A 27,313-nucleotide genomic window follows, 5' to 3' on the forward strand; every position below is an offset into this window, starting at 1 on the left:
TATTAATATAAAAGCATTAATTATGTATATTCATTATCCATAACAATATTGATACATAATATTTTTATTATTAATTTCTTATTCATCGTAATACTAAATTAATAGTAGTAGGTACCCAATGACTTGTTATTTAAACTAGTAAGAAAAATAACAAAAACGTAATAATGAATAAATACACACGTACACAAAGCATACGTAACAAAGGACAACTTTTAAGAACTTTCGATCCATTCACTTATATCCTTGCAAGTTTATTCTAAATATATTCAACGGCCGGGACCAGTGTCAATTGCATTCACCTATTGTATCGTTTGATGTTATCAATAGTCACATATATTCAATATACTCCTCGTGCACAGGTGTTATGCTCCAGTCATATCACGTACCGATGCAATAGATCACGTCTCTAAAGAAATTCTCAACGTGAATATGATATTCGAAAATAAAGTACCCGCTAATGACGTGTAGTCAGTCATTTAGCGTACAACTCGATCTATTCGATTTCTTTGTAATAATCAATCTTGAAGAAAAATTCCATTTGTTTCTATGAACGCCAAAACGTTATGCTCATTACAATATACATATATAATACAGCCGTCAGTTTTGATAAAAAAAAAAAGTCGATGTGTGCATGTGAATAACCGCAGCACCTCTTAGGGTTCTATGAGGAAAATATATTTTTAGTTAAACATAATTAAAAATTGATTTAATTGTAATTTATGTACACAATAAGAGTTTTATTAAAAAATTAATACGAGTGACGTTATTATATTCTTAAGGTAACTTAACGCAGCGCAATTACGTATATTACGAATACTATCTGTCATTCCTTCGGTCAAGTACGAGAGGTATTTGGAGAATCCTAGTCACGCGAGACAGACTCGTGCTTGACTCGCGGCCACAACGAAATAGAGACAAAGAGGTTCGCATAACCTTGGCGGCGTGTGCCTTGCTGACGGGCTGACGAACGCGGAAGCCACTAATGAACTGCCGCCTACAGCCTTTACGAATATACAGCGTTGATTCTACCCGTATTTTTTTTTATTTCACTTCCCACAGCCTTTAAAAAGGTTTCGATTTTATCACCAATGGCTATTTTAATATTTTTTATTACATAATTATTGTACAACTTACAACATTTAAATTAAACATATTTTTTTATACAAATTAATTTTCGATTGCATATTGTTATCTTATTTGCAAAGTTTGCTTAATCAATATAAAAGTATCTTTTAAAAGTTATATGTTAATTAAAAATATTTTATAACATTATTTATTAAATTCGAATAGCATTTAATGGTTGATTATAAAATTCAAGGACGTCATAATAAATCTTAATTTTATCAGAACCGCATTCGTTTTACGGAACATGATTCTGAGACTTTTTGCAAATAATGTTTAACATAACGGATTTAGTGAAATTTTGAACCGGTGTCACGAGTAATTACTTAGTTCACTTTTGAGGATCGTTCGGTTACCAAACCGCAACAATAATTATAACTGGGATTTAACAATATTCGAACACAACTATTACTCTTTTGTTTTTTGAATTTTTAATTATCCGTGACTTTAATTTGTAGGTACGAAACATTTAAGTTCTGGGAATTCTGTTTTTGTATCGACACAAGGTATAACATATAAACAAATTAGGGTATGAGGAGGAAGTTAGGTTTTATTTAATAAACATTATTTATTTTCACGTGAATAGTTATATATAATAGTTTATGCATAAATCAATCATTAATGTTATAAGGAAACTGAGTCGAATTGTGTTTTAAAATATTGTTGATCTTAAATTTTATTAGTTCTACAAAATTTATGCATTTTTTAATAATTAACCATTGTTGAATAATATCTATATGATTAACTAAATATTTGATACATTTTTAAACAGAAAATCAAAAAAAGAATACACTCTGTAATAATAATCTAATATGGATAATTAAGACGAAGAAAACAAGTTATATTTAAACAGTTAAGTCCTTTACAGCGAGTCGCTCTACTGGAGAACTTATAAACGTTTGATTGGGCACGTACCTACACTCGTAAAAGCAGTTTCAGCATACAAGCTATATTTAGATGTTTAATATTATGAGAAGTACTGCGTTAATAACATTCTATGAGGTCGGTTATCGTTAGTTTCGTCTATACATCAGAACACGAGTGCGGCAAAGTGCTCGGACGTGGCATTCACGATCTCGATCCGAGTGGCCCTCTGGCACTCACCACATGTACACTGGAGTACACTGAACTCTGTCTCAGATAAAATGTTGACGATTCGAGGAAACGGGACAGCGGACGTCGATTCTTAGGTACGATGCGCTTAATGGAACCTTGTTGCTCTGTTTAGAAAATATACAACGTTCGTTGATAGATAGATGGTTCGTTCAAGGAACTCGGATTAAAACGCGTGAAAAAGACAGTTTCGTATGAGATATTACCTTCAATATAGACTGAAATAACTACACAAAATATCTTGAACATTATTATAAGTAACATACATAATGTTAGTCAATTCTACGAAACAGCTTGTAGCTATTCTAAAAATAAACTTGCGTGTTGTAACCACTTAAAATTTAATGTTTAAATACAATATTCGATCTGGCATAGGTTCTAAGTCCTTTGTTATTTACATGTATATTATATAATTAGGTTGTTAAGCGCAACCTACATTTTGACAGTATTGTCCTTTCCTTTTGAATATATATTATATTCTTATTGTTGTTATTACTTGTTAAATCTTTTTTACACCAAGTACTTATAATAATTTTTACAATATAATAATTTATCTGTTTTACGTATATATTTGGGATAAAGGCCTAAGTTTACCTATAGATTAGTCAGTAGGCTCTTGTTCTAGGATTTAAGTTATAGAGTTCCGTAGCGGCTTAAGTCGATACATTTATAATGTCGTCATGTCCACTACCTAAAGTTTCTAGTTTTTCATTAATCTATATTTAAAACTATAAGATTTAAGATATATAATATAAATAAGTAAACAATTACAAAATGAGGTGTCTTGTTAAGAAGGTCGACTAAAAATAAAATCGTGTTTTTATTTCAGCCTTTTATTTTATCTTTATTTTTGGAAATATAAATCACTTCATATGAAATAATTAAACATTACAATTCAAATATCGAAAATAATCTTCACTAATATTAAGCAAAATCGTTAATGTGGGTATTAATTTTTCGTTATACCAATACAAAATACATACAAAGTGACAGCGCGAAAAACTTCGTTTCGTGTAATTTGCATGATTACCTTAGCATCTGCGTGGCCTGACACAAATATACCTGATTATTAATTATAACGGGATACCAGGTGAAAGATATATCTACAAATATTATTTAAAACTTCTTGTTAATAAATTCGCTCCAAACAAACATAAATACTTTCAAATCGACATCACAACGTCTTTTTTCCTTTTATAAAGGATCTCGACGTCAGATTATGTTGCGACCTTAGTACGTAGAACGACGTGGGAGGTAGCGACGACTAAAAACGTCCGGTTAATATTACACGACTACTTGCATTTGAATACAGTGACTTCATCTTTTAACGATTATATATCTTATAGACACCATATAACGATCTCGATGCCATGATAGAACAATTAATATTCATAGAGTACTTCAATTGTTTCTATAAAAGGCATTCGAATTGCGAATCCATCTAAGTAATTTGACTTTTTTGTTTTAAATTGAGAAAAAAGGATCCGATTACGCCATGTCTACTTGTCCTACGTGACATTGGCGAAATAATCTGTGAAAACTTGGCACAACTAAAAGTTAGTGTTACAAATAAATGAATTAAATTTATTAAGGTTAAACTAATAGTGTTTTTATTTTAAAAGGCAAAATATATTAATGACAAATGTACTATTATAATATTGTGTACTGACCTAACTTCTATACAGCCTAGTTCGAACTTATAAGTTTACAATTCACATTACACATCTACGAATAATATTACTTTCAGTTTGATATTTCTCGGAATTCGTATTATATTTGTTTCTAGTAATAAAATATTACACGTTAATTGACGTCACGTGACCCATGATATCGATGTTTATGCAGAGAATGTATCGATTTCATAAAAAAGGGAAATACTTTTTTAAGAAAAGAAAGCAAGCCGCGACGAATAATAACAGCCTGCGAGTAAAACATCTGTTAACATGATATCGTATACTATGACCTGTACCTTACGATTATGATTATTTGCAAAGGATCTGACGTGCACAGTTAGGTGGTAACTGAGTATCGAGATTGCCCAAGTGATATACGAGTATTGCATATATCTCAATTTGTCTTTATCCCTGTCATGATCTTCAGTAACGGTGAAAGAAAATACACATGGAAACTTGCCTAATATAGTGGACTAAATTCTACCAACCCGCAGTATCGGAATAAGCTGGTTACAAGTAGAAGCCTTTGTCAAGCTATGGGAAATTTACTACTTTGATTTTTAAGTTTAATTTAACTGTGAGAGCAATTGCCAAATAAGAGAGCAAAACGTTTATTTTTTTATCAATGAGCATATATTTACAGTATTTTTATTATTAAAAAAAAGATTGTATAAAGAAAAATCCAAATACTGAAAAAAAATTGCTAGGTATGTTCTACTGAGAGTTTATTCTGTTTATTTTAATCAATCTGGTAGCAATTGAAGAAAGTGGTCTATTGGGATATTGTAAGCGAAGAGTCAGGGATTGATTTAGGATACAAAAGGTGCTTCACACATATGTTTTGCAAATATACTTCCGCCTCTCCTGCTTGAGTTTCGAATCTGATAAACAATAGTTTTGTTACATAATTTTAACTTTAAGAGTTGCTTCGTTGCTTTTTTTATAAAATAGATAAAAATTATCGGTGACATTATTTACTTATATTGAATCTGTGAAATAAGTATAATTTATAGTAACCAAAAAGGCAAGACAAAATATACTATTATTTAAATTTTTCATTATGAGCGCACAAAGTTGTAAACGTTGATTTTTTAAACAAAATTGAGAGCTAGCTTAGCATTGAGACGCTGTAAGCAAAAGTTCATCTTCAACTCAATAATGCAGGAGTAGACGAGTTTTAGCAAATTGGATCACGATCGCGATGAAAAGGATACAAAGTTTTAAAAGAAAAAGCCACGATAGTGAAGCAACTTTCAAGCGTTCATTATACTTATTTTATAAGAAAATCTTTTATCTAATATACTTCATTACTTTCTATTTGACCATTTTATTATAGAAACTATACTTAAGTGCACAGTTTTATTTAAAATTACAAAAAAGATGAACTTATTTACTAAATACCTACATATTTGCTTTCATTTACTTCATTTGTTGGTGTGTTTTAAATCGTATAGTAATTTCAGATCCAATAACTACATGTCTATTTTATTGCAAATAATTTTTAATAAAATATCTTGTGACTTATTTGAGGCCTTTGATTACGTGCAATATGAAATACTGGACAGGTTACGTTACTATAAACCGCTCTTAATCATCTAATTTACTGATCGTTTTTCTTTATAGCTTTGATGGAAATGAAAAGAAATCTCCTGGGGCTTCGAAAGTGTGGGGGTGTCACTGGGATCAATTTTTGGCCTATTTCTCTTCTTCATTTATATTTCTTTTCTTATTTATTAGGTATCAAACACGTGAAAACATTGTGTTCTGATGATACTTAACTATTTATTTTTTATATAGACGACTATTTTAGACAATGGTAACAATACACTCGGCATTTTACTCGGATATTAACAACAGTAACAACAGAATCAACAAAACTTATATACACAACACTATTTCTTGGGAACACTATATTATTATGCTAAGCTACAATGGGATCCTCTCAGTAATGGATTGGCTAGTAGACACAATTCTGCAGCATTTACGGTTAAAAAGAATGATATCTGATGTGAATACGGTTCGCCTTGTGTTATTTAGTTTTTTCCTCTATATAAGACTCTACGAGTGACTCTGTTCTTCGTCGAGCCATACAACTTAAACTTTTATTTATTTAATCAATAAATTTATAGAGATGAAAGTATTTTTTGTAGCTTATATTAACGTATGTTCATTTAACATAACAATTTTTCCTAGAAATTGTGACATTTTAATTTTAACTTTGACCCGTACTTCAATAGGGTCAAATCTTACAATTGAATAAACTCAAACCACTCAACTGATTGAACTGAATTTTTAACACTCCTTTGGTCCCGGTGACAATACAATACAAGCTCTAATACCATCAAATTTGTTCCAATGTACCGCCATATAACAGTATTTAACAAGAAGGTATATTTCTAAAGTGCATCTCTCAAAAATTTAAAGTATACAAAAATACTTCAATAATAAATTTGACAGCGTCTTATATTATGTAGTCCATGTATGTTTTAGGTACTGATAGGTATAATATTTTTTATTATATACTTAATCAGACTTAATGATAACCATTGGGTTGAATATCGTTAATTGTTTTGTTTACCATTCCAAGATATAAACATTTAAACAATACCAAAATAAACATCTGAATGATTATGTCAGATTTCGACAACAAGTTGTTCCAACAATCCAATTGTTTTGTTTAATGGAATTAATCAAATCATAATATATTTTATTGTTTTACAATATCGGAACTGCAGTTAAGTCTCTAATAAGCACTTTTTAATCGTTATTTTACAAGAATATATTTAATTTAAATAAGGCTACTATAGTATAACAAATTTATGATTGATGTTTAATAACATTAAGATATGGTTTTCTTGTTAACATTGAGGCTTTAATTAATAAGGTATATTCAAATCAAAATAAAAATAGTACTGCTATACTAATAACACTGCGTGGGATATTAGCAAAAATGCTAGCAGCATTTCCCCGGTGAATCGCAATTCCGATCCTTTGGACGAAAACGAACCAGCCCTCTTGTCACCAGTGGAGGCAATAAGACGGGGTTTTATATATTTTATAAATGTTGCGCTATTTTTCAAAGATTCAAGTACTTGAACAGCAAACAGAATAAATATATACTTTTGAATAAGGAAAGGGACCATACTTAATTAACTTTAAATAAGTAATAGGCAGAAATGCAAATACACAAATCTTGATCTAAAGTATTTTTTCAATGTTCTTATTCAAAATATTAATCGTTTATATTTATTGAAAAGCCAAAACTGATTGGTTTGTAAATGTCTAAGCTAAACAACAGTTGAATTACACTAAACTTAAAATTATTGCCAAGGCTAAAATTATTTAGGAAATAAAATTTTTTGAGGGAGTAGACGTATCCTTAGTAAACATTAAAGTATAGCCAAGCTCGACTGTAATTTAATACGATACCAAGTTCGGGGAAATCGAAATGAAATCTAAAATCTTTAATATTTTAATCTCACTTGTATCGTGTATGTGATTCCTGTGAAATACATGTTTAATGTAATTATCAACAGCATAAACGTGTTTATAAAGTGTCTGATAGAGTTGTTTATCTAATGGTTGCAAACTATCGTGAAACTATACTATTCTTATATATACTATACTATCTGTACAGGAGCCTAATTGTTTGCGAATAACAATACGATACTGCTCCGAAAATAGCGAAATGAGCTACTACTACTTGAGTTGAATTAATTGACTATCAAATGTTTCTGCTACAACGTTCATTTACAATGTTCAGAGTCAAGATAGCTGAGCAAAACAGGTGGACCTAAACCGAAGATTGCGGTTTCAAAATCACAACACCGCTGAGTTTTCTGTGTTTGTATTTCGTCGAATATCGGTGAAGAAAAAAGCAATGAAACTTACATGTTTCGGATGAAATTGTAAAAACTGCAACGTTTATATCGACTATCACTATGCTTTTCTTAAACATGTGAATACACTTTTTCCCAGTACTGAGACAATACGAACTGTTACTGCTACTTACTAACGACCAAAGTAAAATCAGCCAGAGGCTCTTAAAGGTAGAATTAAGAATTTAACTTTTTAATAATTGTGAAATACCTACTTACCGTATTGGAAACAAAAACATGACAAAGATATCTATATAATAAATTATTTATAAATAAAATAGCAGTATCTTTCCGAATTTAATTACTTTTATATAAATGCATTTGTTATTGTAATTTCACTATTAACAGAAGATAATATGTGATGTACCTATTTTGTACAAAAATACAACATTCTTATTTACTGTTTAAATAAATATCCATAGTAATTATTTAAAATACCACTTACTTAAATTAATTCAATTCACTCAATAAACGACAAAGTATAAAGTATGTAAAAGTAAGCCGTAAATTATTTTTATATTTTTGGATATTTTTTCCATGAATTTGATGTGTGCTCATGATAAATTTATCAGTGATTTATTTATCGGTGACGGGAATTTTAAGGCCACTTATAAGTTACATTCATGCTATTTCGTATAATTAGGTCAACGTCCTATTATGATTGACATCTCTATCAATATTCGATAGTAACATTGTTACTGATGTGTAAACTATTATTAAACCATTTAATAATTCTACGTAATAACTATAATACGTTTTATATTAAATTCGTAACAAAATGTTATATTACCATTTTATGACTTATTTTGTTCAGTGACGTGGTTTATAATCCAATACATTTTTCGCAATTACTTGAAGACGATATTTATACAATTAAATGGTTTCAGATTGATCATGCCTAAACTTAGTTTTATTTATATTTACTCGATGAATTTACATAACAAACACATTAGTCGGGAACGTGTAGTTGATATGTAGATATACAGAAATAGAACGTGTCGGGGATTTGTAAATAATAGCCGGTATTCCGGTTTAATGCTTGTCGTATATTGAGGTTTGGATACATATATAATATAAACATATTCTAATATACTGACAACTCTTTATCATTTTCAGGTAATCACGAAAAAGGTAAAAATACAGATGGTACCTAGTTAGGTCAAGAGCAGCTGGCATTCCAGTCGGCACAAACCACCAAGTCGGCAGCGGCGTGCACATCCGCTGCGGCGGTGCACTCACGCGATCATGCACCGCTGGTAGTCTACACACACAGTCCGAAGCACACACATTCACTAATCGCACACGAAACGCGCCAATGTCAACGCAGTGTCATGGTTCGGCGGTCCCTAATTGACCTGGATTACGGATAACGGCGCAAAACTATTGTAACTTAGTATTACGGCCGTACTCCTCAATTTCCAATATCAAGGTTACAATTACTTTTAAATATAGAAATAATCTAGAAATTTAGGGAATTTTAAAACCAGTCGAGTAGCAAGAAACTTCCAAAATAATAATAATATAACAATAAAATCGAGAGCGTTCGAATATTTCAACTAAGTTAAGGGGAGTCCATAATTAGAGGGAGCGACTGAATGAATGAAGAGAATAAGGGTTGTTATAGCAGCGGAGGGTCGATAAACTTTTTTACGAAGGGCCAAAAAAAAAGTCGATAGTCGTAACGGAACCAACTAGCGATTCGATGTTGTCGGTCGAGTTACGTTGGTCGGGGATAGAAAATCGTACATACAAGGGTAGGTTCGCGAGAACGAGCGGCGCGTGACGGTACGAAGCGCTCGGTTCGAGCGTCGCTCCGGTTTGAACTGACGTCGCTACTTCGCTAGTCGGTCGGGAACGTCTCTCGCCCGCCCCCGCGCGCACTCCAAGTGCCGCCCTGTGATAACGCGTCCTGCTGACGCGCCACCGTTCTACCACCAGTACCGAGACGAAGCTATCTCAAAATAATTAATAAGATTTTTCAATTATGTTAATTAAATAGCTCATTTATGTATCTTTTGGTTGCTAGTTATATTTTTTTATTTTCTTTTTATAGACAATAGATGAATACTATTTAATTAAGTGACAAATATTTAGGCACACGCGAAATAATTAAGGATTTTGTTGGTGCGGAATAACTAAGATTTTTTTATTTTGATTTATATTTATATATAATTTAATGAAAATTCTCATATTTTTTACAAATACACGTAAGAAAGCAAACTAACTAGCCAAAGAGAGCACATTATTTGATATGTGTGTTATTCACCTAGGGCCAGACGACCGGACCAAGAATTCGCCATCCCTGGCACGTACGCATGGCATTGCCCATAAACCATCCCGATATCGGACGTCGCGCCACTGAACCGTACTATCCATAGAAATTGAGAGATTCAGAAAACTGACAAGAGGAAAATAACTTCCATAGCTAGCGTTAGTTTACGATCATGGCCCAGTTACGCCCGATAATATTTCGTAGCTATATGTGATAACGATAAATAAGGATGAATAAACAATATTTCGACGATGATTTATGCATCGTACTTGCAAGACTGTATTATACGTTGGTTATATTCGCAATATTAAATTATGTAAAGAAAAAGTGTCCTACTTTCATAGAACAAATTTAAAATTCGCATCTGACATGCCATTCCATTGTGAAATTATAATTAATTGAGTGTAATGCGGAGAAAGGTCGATGAAAAATAACATAATCAATTCATTGTAAATTGTAATTAAGCTCATTTGAAAATGATGTCATTATTACGGCTTCATTTCGCTATTTGCTATCGAGGCGTTATGTAAATATGAGTTTAAATCGTTAACGTCCACAATAATTATAATCAGTGTCAATTACTGTAATTACCGGGTATCGGTCAAGGATTGAATGGAAAAGAAATCGTGCGACACGGCAAACCTTTCGTAAACATTGTTTGAGAGTTAATAAGATGAGTTCGAAGCAGTTTCCAGTTGTTCTCGGTGAACGAAGGGTTTAGTTTTCAATCTAAAACTTGGACGGTATCGATCTTGTTTGATTTTAATTGCTACGCTAACTTAATTTCAGTTATTCTGTAACGAGCAGTTACCTCCGAGAAAATTTAATAGATCCAACAATTTGTTTGTTGTTAACTCTTCGAATTACGCACAAAACCTTTAAGTGGATAAACTCCATTCCGTTTATTGGTTTTTTAAACGGACGGGAGTTTTAATATGGTAATTTTAAAGTTAATAAATAATTTTGATAAAAATTAGTTTGTTTAAGTAATTGTATAAGAATTGTATTTTATTATACTGAAAATATACAAAGTTAATATTAAAAATATTACAGGTGGAAAGAGTAAACTGAACTCAAAGTGAAGCAAAACAAGAAAACACGTTTATATAAAGTTTTGAATATTGTTATGATTTATTCAGTTTTGAATGGAAGTTGAGAAGGGAATTCGATTACTGGATAGAACCTGTCGATCTTAATTAAAGTTATCGAGTTCAGATCAGGTGAACTTGTTTTTTCAAATGCTAAATCCTGCTGTGTTAGCCAAAATCTGCCTCGTGTATGATCCCGTCATCAACCTCCCAAATCTTTCTCATTGGATTTTGACTAGCAGTGAAGCAGGCTGTAGGGAAAAAATACATGGGCTAAGTAACTTCAAGTTACTTAGCTGAAATCTACCTTACAAAATAATTGGTACCTATTGCATAATGATGCTATATTTAATTCACAAATTCAGTATATTTATTTCGCTCAAGAAACTTTTCTCATTAAAAGACCAATATCTCTCGAATCTATACATTATAATGTTACCACATTATTATCTAATCTATTTATCTTACCAATAAAAAAATACGATTTATATATTATCACTAATATTTAATAATTAAATTGTCAACTTTTAGACTATTAGTATCTATTTATAAGGATGCATAATTTGGCATAATTGCAAATATATTCATTCTAAATGCGTGAATATATCCGCCAATAAAAATAGTTTCGACATTGATCAATTTATATTTACTTTGTCAATCGGCCTTGAACAACTAGTTAGCATCGCAAACGTTTAATCGCAACCCGCTTCACCTCACGTTATCGATAAATGTGAGCCGTCATGTAGTTGCACCGATCAGACACAGAGACCAATGATCGAACATAAAGAGCCGAGAGATGATATTCGATTAAAAGGAGGCATATTGTGTGATATTTTTACGACGAAACGGTATATTTTAAAGCAAGCGTCACCTCGACTGTACAGCCTTCAAGACTACTCACTATTTGAACACCGGTGGCATTGCGAAAGTTGACAACACCGTACGTGAGCCGGTTACAGAGTATTGTCATTCTGGTAGCGCTGTCGTTTTGCATTAAGTTGCCTTTATGACTTGAATTTGTTGGTGGATTAAATGACTCAGTTGGGAATTTAAATAGCTCGAGATCGGAATAGATGAATATACGGGAGCGATGCGCCACGTTTCGGCAGTAATCGGGGACTAATACTTTATTATTAAAAACTTCACGATATCGATCTTAATTTAAACAAAGAATACAGTTTAACAGTAATTTTGAGTCAGGTTACATGCCTATATATACATGTACTGAAATAAACTAGTAGCCTAGTGGTTGATCGGTCAAAATCGTAATTCATTACTAATAAAAATGTATTTAATTTGTTTTATGCCTTTTGGAAATATTTTAAAATATGTAAGATAGCAAAAATGTGTTTTAGATTGTCGAATCTTGTCAGAATGGCAATAAAAAAATTTTTAGAAGCGCGTCATTGGTAAGTTTGACTACAGGCAAGAGTTTGACATTGATGAGATGATTATAAATAATAAATGTACGTGTAAGAAATATTATATACAAAATTTAGGTTTATAATCAAATGTGCGCGCAATTTACTTAATAAGGAGTACCTATAAAGTTTTCTCTTCGCTTATGATACATAAATTCATTATAGTTAACCAATTTTAGTAGGTAGTTGAACTAGCATGTCTCGAATTTTTAAGCCGGTTTATGCATTACTTAAGGTCTTAAGGATTAATCGATTATCAATTTTGACATAAAAAATGTATCCTTTATTTCGTTGAGAGTTTAACCAGAAATTGAAATTCATTAATTACTTAACTGAGTCTACGTAGGCGCAGCTTGCAAGATTATTTTTTTTATGTGTAGTGATTGGTACATATTATTAATAGACGTACATCTAAACAAAAGTTAAATAGGAACAATTCGTTCAACACATTATGGACTGAATAATGACAATTTAAAATCGAAAATATTTAAAAAAAAAAAATCTTGTAACATATTGTCGTCACGCCTTAATATACGACCGACTAAAGAACATAAATACAGAAATATGTGAATACTTAGTAAGCAAATGTAAGCGCGACGGCAAGGTTGCGGTGGGTGGCGTAACGGAGCAGAGGGGGACATGTGAAAGAATCTCGACGGACCGAGTAAATGGGACACGATGTTTTACATAAAACATCTTTATACAAAATCTGACTGGCCATCCTTGTTGACAGCCTTCACTTTAAACCAGCAGGAGATTGTTCTAATGTACAAGGTCAATTTGTCATATGTTGAAGCTTATTCGGTTCTACGCAATCTCTTTACTAATTCGATACGATTAATATATTGTTATCTCTCTTAAGTCTCATTCGTGGGATAATAAAAATAACAAAAGCGAGATTTTCAAGTCCTCAAAAATTGGTTAAGTAAAAAAAATGTTTACAATAGAATAGGCATTATTGCAAGGAATGACGTGTGTTATGCAAATGCAAGTGTTACTTTTTTATAAATATTTCACTCTAGGACATTCAATTTACCGGATATATTATACTATTCTACTATTTTTATATCTAAAAAGTGGAGCGCTGTAAGCTTTATACCTCGGAATCCAGGGCCAGTCAATGAATCTCTATATAAACTTTGGCAATGTGTTTTTAATAGGATATAGAAAAATGTTAAAAAAAAAATTTGGCCGATCTCAATTTTTTTTTTTATTATACATAGTTATAAATTTTTGTAGTTTTCCCTTACTTATATTAGCTTAAAGTTATATTTTAAGAAGAACTTTTACGAACTTGATCTTGGGTCTCAAGGTACTGCTGGTATAAAGATGAGAGAGAGGAGAGGAGCAGCTGTTGGGTCTTGTTAACAGGAGCCCTAACCGAATAGTACACGTGGCAATTTGCGAGGCTCAATACGGAGCTGTTTTTGGGGGCTCCTATATAAAATAATTTCTGCAAGAAAGCAAGCAAAATTTGATGATATAAACCAGTGATTCCCAAAGTGGTCCAGGTGGACCCCCAGGGGTCCACGGGAGACTTGCTGCGGGTCTACGTAGGCGTGAATAAAAAATGGGGGTCCATAAGATTTTAATGGGGGTCCACGAAAATGTATCTGGTTTTGATAGTAAAGAGCAAAAATGTAAGCATAGTGTTTAGAAGGGCCTACCTACATTGTTTTAAGTATCTAACTAAGCAGATAATATTTTAATAAGGTAAGCGACTGTTACTTGTCCAAACTTGCGTATTCGATATTACGTACAATTTCGTGTACAGACTTGCAAAGCGCTATCCGCCCGACAATGCTTAATGTTTGTTCAGACATGAACTTGATCACCACTATAAATACTTGATGCCAAAGGCAAACTTATTTATTTGTTTCCGGAATTTTTAAAAAAAGGTGTGAGTAAATTTATACCAGTGTTTGCTAGTGCCGGAGAAAAGTAAGTACCTACCTTTTTTTGTTATAGTACTTAAGTATTTTGTTTACGTGTACTCGGTTGGTTGATCACAACTGCTTGTATAGATTAGTAACTTACAGATATTTTAATTGTCCTCTTTCGATTTGAAGACAAATACAGCACGTTATATTCAATTGTTTTTTCACGAGAGAAGCACTACCTCTCTAAAATGGCCGAATAAACAATATTGCAGAGCAATTAATTTTGTTATTTTTCTTGCAACTAACTACTAATTTTATAAAACAGTAATTTCACAATTATTTTAAATTGATTTTGAAGTAACTATTTTATCAAAACTATTCCTTTTCGGAAAGAGCGAGCAGCGCGCGGGAGACGGGAAAAGGGCGGGGCTTGAGCTTCGATGCCAGTTTGTCACGTTTTAACAATGAAACCGCAGACAAAAAATACGCAAATACACGGAGCGCGTGAACTCATTGATTTGATGAAATGTTAGTTATTGTTTTTATGGACAATTTTGGGATTTCGACTTTTATTTTTTCCTACATAAATATGATCAGTATTCGATACTGAGTACACCAATTTTTATTTGTACTATTAAAAATTAGTGGTAAATTAGGTACTTTAAAATTGATACCGTTTTGTGAAAACGTCTGTGTTTGTCTTAGTGGTTTATTAGTTGGTCCCTTTACAAGCCGTTAATTCTATTTCCGCGTGTTGACAAAGGCTGCGGTGTGATACCTATATTCAGAAAAAAACTTGGTTACTAAAACTTTTTTTTTACAGGTAAGGTAACTGACACGAAACATGGCTACAGTAAAGAAAAAATATCGACAATATAATGTCGATTATTTGAAATATGGTTTTGTTACTTCAGAGGCAGACAAACAATTGCCCATGTGCCTATTATGCAACAAAGTTTTGAGCAATGACTCTATGAAACCATCAAAGCTCGAAGATCATCTAAAAAGGTGTCATACTGATAAAATAGGTAAAGATTTAAAATATTTTCAAACATTGAAGGAAAAATATGAAAAGAGACCCACCATGCACAGTATGTTCGCTTCAACATGTCAAAGTAACGATGATGGCTTGCGGGCATCTTACAATATCTCATTACTTATAGCAAAATCTGGAAAACCGCAAACTATCGGAGAACAATTAATTTTACCCGCTGTTGAAGAGGTTTTAAAAACTGTTTTGCACAAATCTCCATTTGACGTACTAAAAAGAATTCCATTAAATAACGATACTGTACAAAGACGCATTGATGAAATGAACTCTGATATCGAAAGTTTTTTGTGCAATCATCTGCAAAAAACTCTTTTTTCTATACAACTGGACTGGACTGGAGTCAACGTTACCCGGTAATGAAGCATTATTATTGGCATTAAATGAAGCATATATATGTCCGATTTATTATGGAGGAAGAAATTCACGAAGAATTGCTATTTGCCAGAACTTTGGAGACTGACACTGAAGGCGAATGAATATTTAATGTCCTGAGTAATTTTTTTACAGAAAAATTGATTTCATTTACGAACATTATTTCAGTGGCAACAGACGGAGCTCCTGCAATGGTCGGGCGATATCGTGGATTTATAAGTCATCTCAAAAGAATTATACCAGGACTTACAGCTATTCATTGCGTAATCCACCGTCAACATCTTGTGGCAAAACATTTAAGTGACAGGGTAAACCAATCTCTTCATGTTGTAATAAAAGCTGTCAACAAAATCAGAAGCAATGCATTGAATACGCGTTTATTTGCTCAATTGTGCGACGAAAATAATGAAGACTTCCAAGGACTGCTCTTACATACTGAAATACTTTGGTTGTCGAAAGGTGCATGCTTAACGAGATTTTACTCTGTTTTCGATTTCGTATTAGAGTTCCTAGAAAGTAGAGATCCAGATTTTAAAGAAAACTTGATCAAATTCAAAGCAGACATTGCGTATTTGACAGATTTGTTTAAAAAATGTAATGATATTAACTTGCAGTTACAAGGTGACAGCCTGAATTTAATAAAAACAAAGGGGATAATTTCGGCTTTTCTTGGGAAATTGAAATTTATGAAGCAAAACATTAGTCGGCGCGAATTCTCTCAATTTCCAAACTTGTCGTAGGTAGAATGTATTGATGAGGATATCCATACCTACAGTCAACATTTAAGTGCCCTGCATGATGACTTCAAAACCAGGTTTGAAGATATGCTGACGATGGATATACCACCATGGATCATATATCCATTTGATGAAACGGAAGTGGTCAATGTAGTATTACAAGAGGAGCTGCTCGAGCTAAGCACCAATAAGGAGCTGAAGGTGAAATTTAGAAAAGGCTACCAAACATTTGCAGCCAGCAAGCAGAAATACCCGAAAAATATACTGGACTGTGGGAAATCGCAAGGAAATTTTTAATAGCTTTTGCCTCGTCATACCTTGTCGAAAGGAGTTTTATTACCTTTACAAACCTCTTAACAAAAAAAGGAGCATATTAAACATCACAGAGTAAGGGGATTTGCGGTTATTGCTCACAAAAATAAAGCCAAACATTGATCGTTTGCTGACACTCCATCAAATACATCCTTCCCATTAATTAAAATTATGACTTGAACCTATATTACCTTATTATTTTTTTCTTGTAATTCTATTCTTTTAATAAATAAAGTGTTCGTTTTTATTTTACCTATCGGAATATAGGGACAGAACTCAGAAGCGACACAATTTTTATTTTATTGGCGACTTTTCTTAAAGTCTAGTCTAGTTTTCTACCACATTCTTATGTGGTAGAAATGTAGCAGCAGGAGGTCCACCGAAACCAGTAAAATTTTGAAAGTGGTCCACGAGAAAAATAAGTTTGGGAACTACTGATATAAACCATTAATCATGATATAAAAGTTAGTTATTATTATTAGTAAAATTTGTTGTTATAGCCTCGTATCAAAATGGGCGAACCATCGAATCGTGATAATATAAGTTATGGTTGCATCCTATTTTATGCCAAAATCGGATGTAGTTCTGAATAAATTCTGGACTAGGAGACATTGTCAAAGTCACTAGAGGAATATTAACGCTCAAAGCTGCTTCTGCAGAAAGAGCGGTTATGGAGCGTACATTCAGTATGCAGACAAAAATATATCAATAAAGGATATATTGTTATTGAAAAAAAAGAACACCACATCGGCATTATCTCCACCTAAAATAAAACTTCGAACGGCTACTGCAATTGACTTTGATTGATAAAGTAGATTATTTTTATGTGAAAAAGAAGCGGATAAAATGAAGGAAAGAAGAAAGTCCAAATCATCAAGACAACAAATCAGCTACATCTGATTTTAAGAAAACTATTTTAAGTTTAAGAAAACTATTATAAGTGAAGAGAAAAGTGAATATTATCGCAATAACCATAAAATAATTGGAGGCGTGTTAGATTTAGTAACTCAGAAAGCTAATTACACGGATTGTTACATGCGTTTAAGAACTACACTAAAACAGACCCAGAGAGAGAAAAAAAATCACAATACAAGTAGATGCAGCACCAGCTCCAGAATCTTTACTTAAAAATATTTTTTGCTAATGCATAAACTGCTGCTTGCTTAGAATGCATTGAGGACAGCTGTACTACGACGACGACAAATATGAAAAATAATGTAATAATGTATATATTTTTTTTTTAGAAATCGTTATTTTTTGCGTAAATCTAATAAATTAACATTAAAGTTACTATGTAAACATAATTTATTAAATATCAATTTGTAATCTTTCTTATAAACATTTTATTCCCCCTTCCACCTCGCACTTTCCAGTAAATTGTTGTTAAAAATTGTTATAATCGAGATCGGTCAATTTTTCTTTTTTAACTTTTTTATTTAAGCTATTAATAATGCAAATAAATAATCGTTACGCAGATTCATTGACTGGCCCTGGGTTCCGAGATTTTACAATTTTTATGTTTTACGGCACTCCACTATAGTGTTTTTTATGAACTCATGCAATTTTATTAATTTATTCAATTGTTTTTTGGATTCTTGGAACTAATGACATAATTCTTGAATTAGGTTTCCTTAACAAGATAAAGTACAGTATAATAATATTGAGACGTGTGACTTGTGAGACAGGTGATATTATTAATCATAGTGACCAAACTTCTAGAAAATACGACGCGTATTTCCTCCAAAGATTAGGGGAAAAGTGTCGTATTTTGTAGAAATACTATAGTGTAAAGTACCTGTCTGCTTTAAATTTGCGAAATGAAACATATACTCTTCTGATAATATTTCTTTGTCGATAATTGTAACTTAGCTAAAATGTATTTAGTGTAAATGTTGACTTTATTAGATTATTTATTTTTACCCATGTTACATCGTTTAGTATTCGTACGTATATGTAATATAAATATAAAACCCTCCGACTTGACTTGACTCTTTGAAAAGTTAAATAACAATTTTATTTATTATTAAACAAAATCCTAAAATCCGATAGTAGCAACACCTACGGTGATCAATTTCAACATTCATTTTATTATTTCGGAATATTATTACAACGGAATATAATTATATTCATTTTATATCTATTATTCACAATCATTAACATCGGTCCAGTCGCTCAAGAAAATTTGAGAGAGCTTACATAATACAGTGATCTTAACATGTTTGTCTTAAGCTATTACCTTATTTTCAGTAACAGTAGGACTGTTTGCTGTTTATGTTCACTACTGGAATGGGGCTTCTTTTCTTAAGAAAGAGGAGTTCAAAGAACTAAAACACAAATTGGACAAATTAGTGTTGCTTTCCTGGATTTCAGTCTTGTTAGATCCTTTTATTTAATAGAGTTTGATGTAGAGAATATTAATGTGTCTGCACTGAGAAAGATGTATGTTAAATCATACCTACATCACTGTGAGACGTACTGTCCCTAAGAGACGTGATTAATGGTTTAATTCAAATGTTGAAATATAACGATATTCTATTTTTTTTTTCATTGTCATTGAATGTCAAACTTACGTATGACTAATAATATATCTTGTTAAATAAAAAATAAAAACGATGATAAAAAAAGAACCGCAGTTAGTTAGTTAGTGCTATACATTAAATCGCTATAGGTACATCAAATAATTGCGTGTAAGTTTTTATAAAATATTGTTTCTGGTATTCCTATTGGCTAGTGATAACTACATATTATTCCAAAGAAAGCTGAAACAAAATGTTAAAACACAACGTCAAATATAAAACACAGAAGATAAATAAATATAAATATAAGATTATGTTATTAGTAGTTTTACATAAAGTAATTACGTTTCAAGCATAAATTATTATTTATATTACAATGTATGCTTTTGATCTCATTTATTTGATAACCTTTTCGATTTACAAAAGCAGAAGTATCAATAATTACGATTATGTTCGAAATTGGTCGTTCATATTTTATTATACAACCCAACTATTCTATCAATAACCACTAAGCGTGTCGAACCATTAAAAATAACATATATTGAATATTCCTGTTCGATTTTATTTATTACTTAACAAAAGTGATAAAAATTTTAGATGACAAGTTTATCCTTTTAAAAACGAAAAAAGGTCCTGGTATTATGATTTATAATAAAAACAAATCAAACTCAATTAAGTCAATCATAAAATATTGAAAAGTAAAAAAAAAAAGCCGTTGTTTACATTAATTTGGGGTTGGCACACACACGGTGCCAACCCCAAATAAATGGGATCAGAGCGAACGATTCAAAAATTCGTTGACAAATGTAACATGATTTCAGTTAATGCGGCAGCAACACTGGCGCGTATGTTTAAAAATACACCATTTAAAAACGGCGTAGGTATGTGTATTAATTAATCATCGTCAAAAAAGCAACATATTCTCAAACGCTACAGACGGAATCGTGTCCATGGAGTCATATTGGATACCGAGTACGAGTACCCACACCGATTGTTTACCATTCATACTCATTGTTACAATTGATCATTAATTGTCCGCCTTGTCAGCGAAGCGAGATTAATAAATTGGTGTTACGACCATGTAAAGTGATTCGCGATTAACTCAATAATTCAAATGCGCCTATTTGTTTTTGTTGCCAACGTTTATTAATTTAGATTTTTTATTTTCAGAAACAGATTTCCATCAGTTAATCTGTGAGTAACACACATTTCAGAGTTTTATTCTAACTTCCAAATAGCAAAACTTTGTCGAGTCAAAATAATAAAGACATTATTTCTATATAATATATATATATATTACATTAAGAAATATAAACAAATTCATTTATTATTAACGGAATATAATTATAATCAATTACTTAAAAATTAAACTATTAATTTACAACGATCATACCTTGGAAGGGTAACCGATGGGTAAGGATGGATATGGGGTAAACGATGATGCAATTAGTAAATTACAAAAAGTAATCATAATACTTTGCTAATACGTAGTTTTAGTGTAATGTGTCTTCTATAACACACATACTACATACAAGTCCACTAATTCAAGGTTACTGAGCGTGCTACGGGGACTTTACATACCGTATTATACTTTGAGTATCTTTGAAGAAAAATCAAATATCAGATGATCTGAAGAAGCTGTCGGGTGGCTGACTGGGTGAACAAAGCGGTGAACCGGGATTTTGGAGAAGGCCAACTTGCAGCAGTGGAGTTCGATTGATTATATAGTACCGATAGTTGTAAAGCGATTCGATTTGACTGTACACATCACTATAAGTTAGCTAAGAGAGCTGGTAATATGTTAACAGGGTTAATTTTGACTAGGAAACATGACGGCCAACGTCTGCCGCCACGGTTACTCTGTATTGACGATTCTTCGAAAGTGGTAGTTAGGTAGGTAGGGGTAACTAACACTGATGCTCAGAAACGTTGTGAAAACAACAAACACCTAGAGCTCTGATATTCAAAAGGTAGACTATGCCATTGAAAAATCGTTTTCTTTTTTTTAAAGCCTAATACTTATTCTTCGTCTACAATATCAATGCAAATACTTTTTTTTAAATATACTCAATCGATAGCGGTAATTTGAAAACATATTAATAGACGCAATCATTATGAGCAAATTGACTTAGAAGAGGATTTTTTAGCATAGACCTATAGGCAGATATGAATTAATTAAACTTGGATCCCTTTTTCAACATTAAAGCGCTGCAGTCCAAAAACGCAGTTACTATCGGGGATCAAATCGATTCGTATCTATCCGAACTTTATTTACCTACTATCGATATGAAACATTATTCTGCTTCGATTTGTCATAATGTTATACCAAAACATTCAGTGAGGAAGATAGAAAATTACTTACATCAAGAACCTAAGTACATATTATATCCAAATCAATAAATAAAAATTGCAAGAGCAGGATTTTATAAACATACATATAATGTATATTTCTTTGTGTCAAATAATTGGAACTAAAATTACTGTATTATATAAAGAACATACTATTGAACCGATTCCTATATAACAACAATAACCAATGAAAATCGTTGATAATTATGGTAAAAATCGTAAGTAATCCGTCAAAAATATATGGGCCGACTAATCATATTAACAAAAATAAAAACAAAATATTCGATATAGTAAAATTTATATAAAATTTCCGAAACACCTCTCTCTTGACACTTCTTCACTAGTCTCGTCTCGGTGTGTAACGTCAATCCAGACGTACATTTATTTTATAGATACATAGATGTTACACAATTTAACATTTCACAGCGAACAAATTGTACGATTCTGTGAATTAGATTAATCCGTAATATATGCGTTGCTTAAAGTTTAATGTACGGTTTTTTCCCTGTAAAATAAACAATGTTTAACACAGATAAGCCGAACTTGAGAACGTGTTTTTATAAATCTATGTATATTATACGAGTATTCAACGTTTCCTGATTTTAAAATCGCAAAAAATAACTTATATAAATTGTTATAAAAGGACAGTAATATTTCTTATTATGTACCTAGTTTTAGACATTTATTGGAATATAAAGATATAATTTTAAAGACTAATTTGAACCATATACATTATACATATTTTTTTGGTATTTGGTATCTGCTTTGTCTAAATAAGTTTTAGATAACAATACTTCAGGGCAGTTATTGAAATTCAAAACTATTTCACCGGTCGGTTGAATGTCCTAGACACACTCAAGGCCTAGCACTTAGGTACCAGCTGAGTGCTGGTGACCGTCGTCGGTTCAAGGGCGCCGGGTGAATGCCACCACTCATATTTTTTGCGACCGTCACTTGCTTACGTGATGACTGTTCTTATCGTAACCGGATGAACATAGACCGTCGCTTTGAAACTAATAACTTAAGTCATTTAGTACAGACATGTATTTGAATATCTTAACATCCACATGAGAACGCACATTCGTATAACGCGTAACATAACTATTTATGAGTTGCTCATATTATATCATATTAGTCAATTTATCTTATTGACATAAAAAGTAGAAATTATCCACAAGCTTTTCATGGGTGAATTAATATTGGAATAACGCTCTTTCTTTCAATAATAAAAATCTGTTATTCTGTACAAACTCCAAACACACAACACTCTTGCACACATTATAATAAAACTTATATATATAATATGTATAGTTAACAAAATCATGTCATGCTATTAGGGTCCAATCTTCGTTTCCATTTTAAAGAACTTACATTGTTCTTCGTGAAACAAAAATTTTAGTCTGGGTTTTAAGTACCTAAAGTAAAACGAAACGTACGATGATTTCCTTTCTTCTTCGAACTCGTTTGAAATGGTCTTTTGTTTAAGCTTATTAAATATATATGATTTGAAAATTATTTATCATAATAATAATTTTATTTAAATATTAATTTGAAAAACATCTACTATCAGTTTAGTTTTATTAATATAATCATAGAATATGTTAAATTTTTGTAAAGAATATTTACTGAATAAAGGTTAAACACGATTAACAATCGATTTAAATATAGGTAGGTATTTAAAGCAATTATTATCCGAGCTTGTAGGTTTTCGCACACATGAGGCTAATGAACTCAATAAAGCCCGACAAATTATATCCAATTCTAATTTCGATTAAATTAATAAATTGCAGATACGGACAAAGAACATTACTTCCTAATTGATTTGCGTGAAAATATAATTACTTTATTGTTTTAATATTACATAATGTATGTATTCACAAAAAAGGGAATACGTAAGCCGCTTCACAACTAAATGGTTAGTTAAAAATACAATGAGAAGTATTTATTTTGTTTCGAACTAGGTTTAGTAACAAAAAAAGTTGTAACAAGTTACTTTCTTGCTGTAAACGTTCAACGAGGATCAAGAAATGAAAGAATAAAAGAATTCCGGGTAACAGATAACAAGTTACACCTGCGGGAGGTAAAATAACTAGCTATAACTAGGTAAGAGTTGTAGCCTTTGTTCTTTCTCATCCGAGACTCGGTTCAACGTTAAATTATCTTTTTACTTTTTTGCCGACTTGCTCCCGGTGCGGACTTGAGCAGGTAGGCTGAATACAATAATGTTGTGTACACATCTAAAGGGTCTTTGAACGTATCTGTATACCATTCGAAGCACTGACGAAACATATGTTATAAAATTTTCGTTACGGAAAAATAAACACTGTGTTAAACTCGTTGCCAAAATGCGTTAAATGCGAATGTGTATTAAAAACTTTTCTCTAAAATCTTTTTCGCACTATTTTTTATGCTAAATGATGATATATAGTTGTGTAATATTTTAGTCTTGTTCTCTTACATATTCTTTGTGAAGAATGGTTATAATATTATATTTTTATTATTTAACTTTATTTATTTCTTGGTAGTTTTTACATAAAACTACTCACTTTATAAAGAGTAATTTTTTTGTATTGACATTCTGTTGTCTTTAAGTTTATAGCTAATTGTGAATAATTTATACTTATTATGTAGTATATTAATGTCAATACTTCCAATACACATACACATTTAATTTCATTACAAAATACAAAAAACTGAAAAAAAAAAGTTAAATTATTAAATTTTTTTAAGTGACTACAACTGATCTATCCACATATATTTCAAAGGAGTTTTCTTTTTCTTATAATAATTATCCATAAAAAAATCATCAATTTTCTCATGTTTGGTTAAAAAAATTGTTACTCATATAATATTCTATATATGGAACTTGCCATTGTTGGTAGTTGTTGCTTACAAATCGAAATCTACATATCTATGAAATACAATTGCTTTGACTTGCGATGGTAATCAAAAACTATACAATTTATATGAAGAAATCTGTTAAGGCCATCTTTGTGTTAATGATGGAGACAACTCGTGTATATCAAGGTTGGCTCATATTTTCAGACACTTCCTTAAGTTAGAATATGCAAAATTGTTGCTGTATTGGTATAACAAATTTGCATTAAAATAAAAATAAAAAATGTTTTCAATCCTCAACGATAATGTGTTTTAAAAGATTTAAATGTAGAATCAAATACGCCAGTACCAAATTACACCATAGATAATTTTATTATTTTATAAGATATTACCAAACCCTAACAAATTATATGACATTTTCATACTAAATAAAAAAAGAAAACAATCCAATCTAAATGGTTGACGATAAAAAATTTCATAAAATGAATTATATTTTAATAAACAAGAAGCTGTTGGAGGTTTTAATTCCATAAATATATTTAAAATTTTATTGAATGTTTTTACCAGATAGATTATAAATAATAAATGATATAGCATATTAATGTCCTAATTAATTACTTTTTGAAAATAATTATTCACGGTAAAACTGAATTCTCACATTTTATATCAAGTATCGTAGAGATTTTTTATATTAAAAAATTAATAAAACTATAACTTTCAATATTATTTACCTTCCCTTCTATTTCGTATTAAACCTTTAAGGCTAGGTTACGAAGGTACGAATGAATTTGTGTTAAAAAGTTGAAAGTACTCAAACAAGAAACACGCTGTTGGCATCGATGTTTACCTTCTACTTATATTGTTGATATACATATTGATTACGTATAAAACTACGAAATAAGTAATAAATATAAAGCTTATGAGATCAGAAACAATAAATTGGACAGCAATAGCATTAATCAAATTTTTAATACTTGTACGCAGTATTCGAATCGATTTCCAATTTTTCTTTCTGGCGTCAGAGCGTCAGTAGAAACAATGAAAAGTTTTTTTACCTTCGTTTTCGTGACTCCACGATGCCGCTTTAGTTTCCCGACGCTGAGTACAGTTATTCACAGCACTTATCATCACAATACTATAAACAATTTAATTACTATGCCTACCATTAAACAATAGTTTATAATATATTTTACAATTAATTAAATGCTAACATAAAATACACAAGCAGGATAATACAAGCGAGGGTTTGGGCTTGACATAAAACAAACCAATAGAAAAAGAGAAGGATAATATGCGACGCGCGTGCGTCCAATTAGCATGAAGTCGGTAAAGCAGTCAAAACTCGAATACTCGTACTGAATATTTCCGCACCTGTTTATTGTTTAATTATTTGTTTGCTCATTAAAGAAATAAATAATAGTTTATATTTCTTAAATATTATAAATATTTTATTATTAATATTACAATATATTTATAGACATAAAAAGTATTATATATTTTTGTAAGACTAGCGCCATCTACAGTTTTTTTTTATAAATATGTGATGGCTGGTGTTAAAATAGTTCAATAAATATCTGATAGATGATACTTTACACAGTAAAACTTAAAAAAAATGTTTTACTTATCAATCCATAGATGGCACTAAATTATAATTATATATAACCATCTATTTAAGGCAATTTGATTTGGCTTGTTTTTATTAAAGCAGATCAGAAGAAAACACATATCATACTTCTACTTATTTAGTTAACATTTGAGCCGAATTGGAATCTCGTATGTAGGCCAGTCATCAATTATATCAATCATATCAATTTTAATTTGTTATTATTTTAACGTCCCAAACCACATATCAAAAAATCATAATGATACTAATTACTTGACCTTCATGGGCTTTATTGACTGGCCTAATGAGATATGCTCGAGTTCGTCGTCATTGGAGTCTGAGATGGCGCAAATTTCAAATCGAAGTCTTGCATGCTTGCCCCGCGTCCGGTTACGCTGTAAATGACGGTAGTGACTATAATCTATTCCAACCACAAGAGGACGAAAGCCAAATAAGCAACATTTGGCATCGAATTGATACGATATCATTGGTCGAGAGCTTGAATAATCTATGATATTCGATGCATTTGGATTTGAGATAAATGACGTTTTGATCGACCACGAAACCTGTTACCGCAACTTTGGAAGTAAAATTACAGTAGATGTAATTAAGTGGAACAGTATTGTATTATGAACAAAGATATTTTAACAAAATAAGTTAATATTATGCATTATTATATTCAACTGATAGTAAAATTGCTTATTAGATTAATTGAATAAAATAAATTATATTATTTATTTCATTTATTTTATTTACATATTTGTTAGAATAATTAGTCTCAAATTAATATTTTTGTCCTTCTTTAATATAAGCACAGTACGAGCAGGTGATAGGAACTACATTAAACTCTTAATACTTTTAAGACATCATATTAAAAATATTGGTAACGTGTAGAGTAGTAAGGACAAAAATGTAATTGTGTGTTGTTTCAAATGTTTTCGAAGTTTAAGATTTTTTTATTTGGCATTTGAGATTTGTAAGGTCAGTACAGCACGATTAAAAGTCGCAACGCATTCAAAAAATCATGGTTATACCTACTTATACTTTTACGTTATCTAACCCATCATGACATATGTTTGTTAAGTATT

At 31.2% G+C, this 27,313-nt stretch overlaps 1 protein-coding gene across 4 annotated transcripts in view; it reads right to left on the reverse strand.

Annotated features, from left to right (window-relative positions):
• LOC113400478 (protein gustavus) overlaps window positions 1-25,898 on the reverse strand; it is a 65,794-nt gene extending 39,896 nt beyond the window's left edge. Inside the window, exons 1-2 of one of the 4 annotated variants that reach the window (XM_026640050.2) lie at window positions 9,537-9,552; window positions 8,937-9,245 (exon numbers count right to left, since the gene is read on the reverse strand). In XM_026640050.2, the coding sequence (XP_026495835.1) occupies window positions 8,937-9,004 (68 nt within the window). In that variant the 5' untranslated portion in view covers window positions 9,005-9,245; window positions 9,537-9,552. Of the gene's footprint in view, window positions 1-8,936; window positions 9,622-25,677 lie in introns of those variants that run through there. The other 3 variants (XM_026640054.2, XM_064217607.1, XM_064217606.1) reach the window with 3 other exon arrangements.
• Window positions 25,899-27,313: the final 1,415 nt, after the last annotated feature.

The sequence above is a fragment of the Vanessa tameamea genome, chromosome 17 (genome assembly GCF_037043105.1).
Source record: "Vanessa tameamea isolate UH-Manoa-2023 chromosome 17, ilVanTame1 primary haplotype, whole genome shotgun sequence".
NCBI lineage: Eukaryota > Metazoa > Arthropoda > Insecta > Lepidoptera > Nymphalidae > Vanessa > Vanessa tameamea.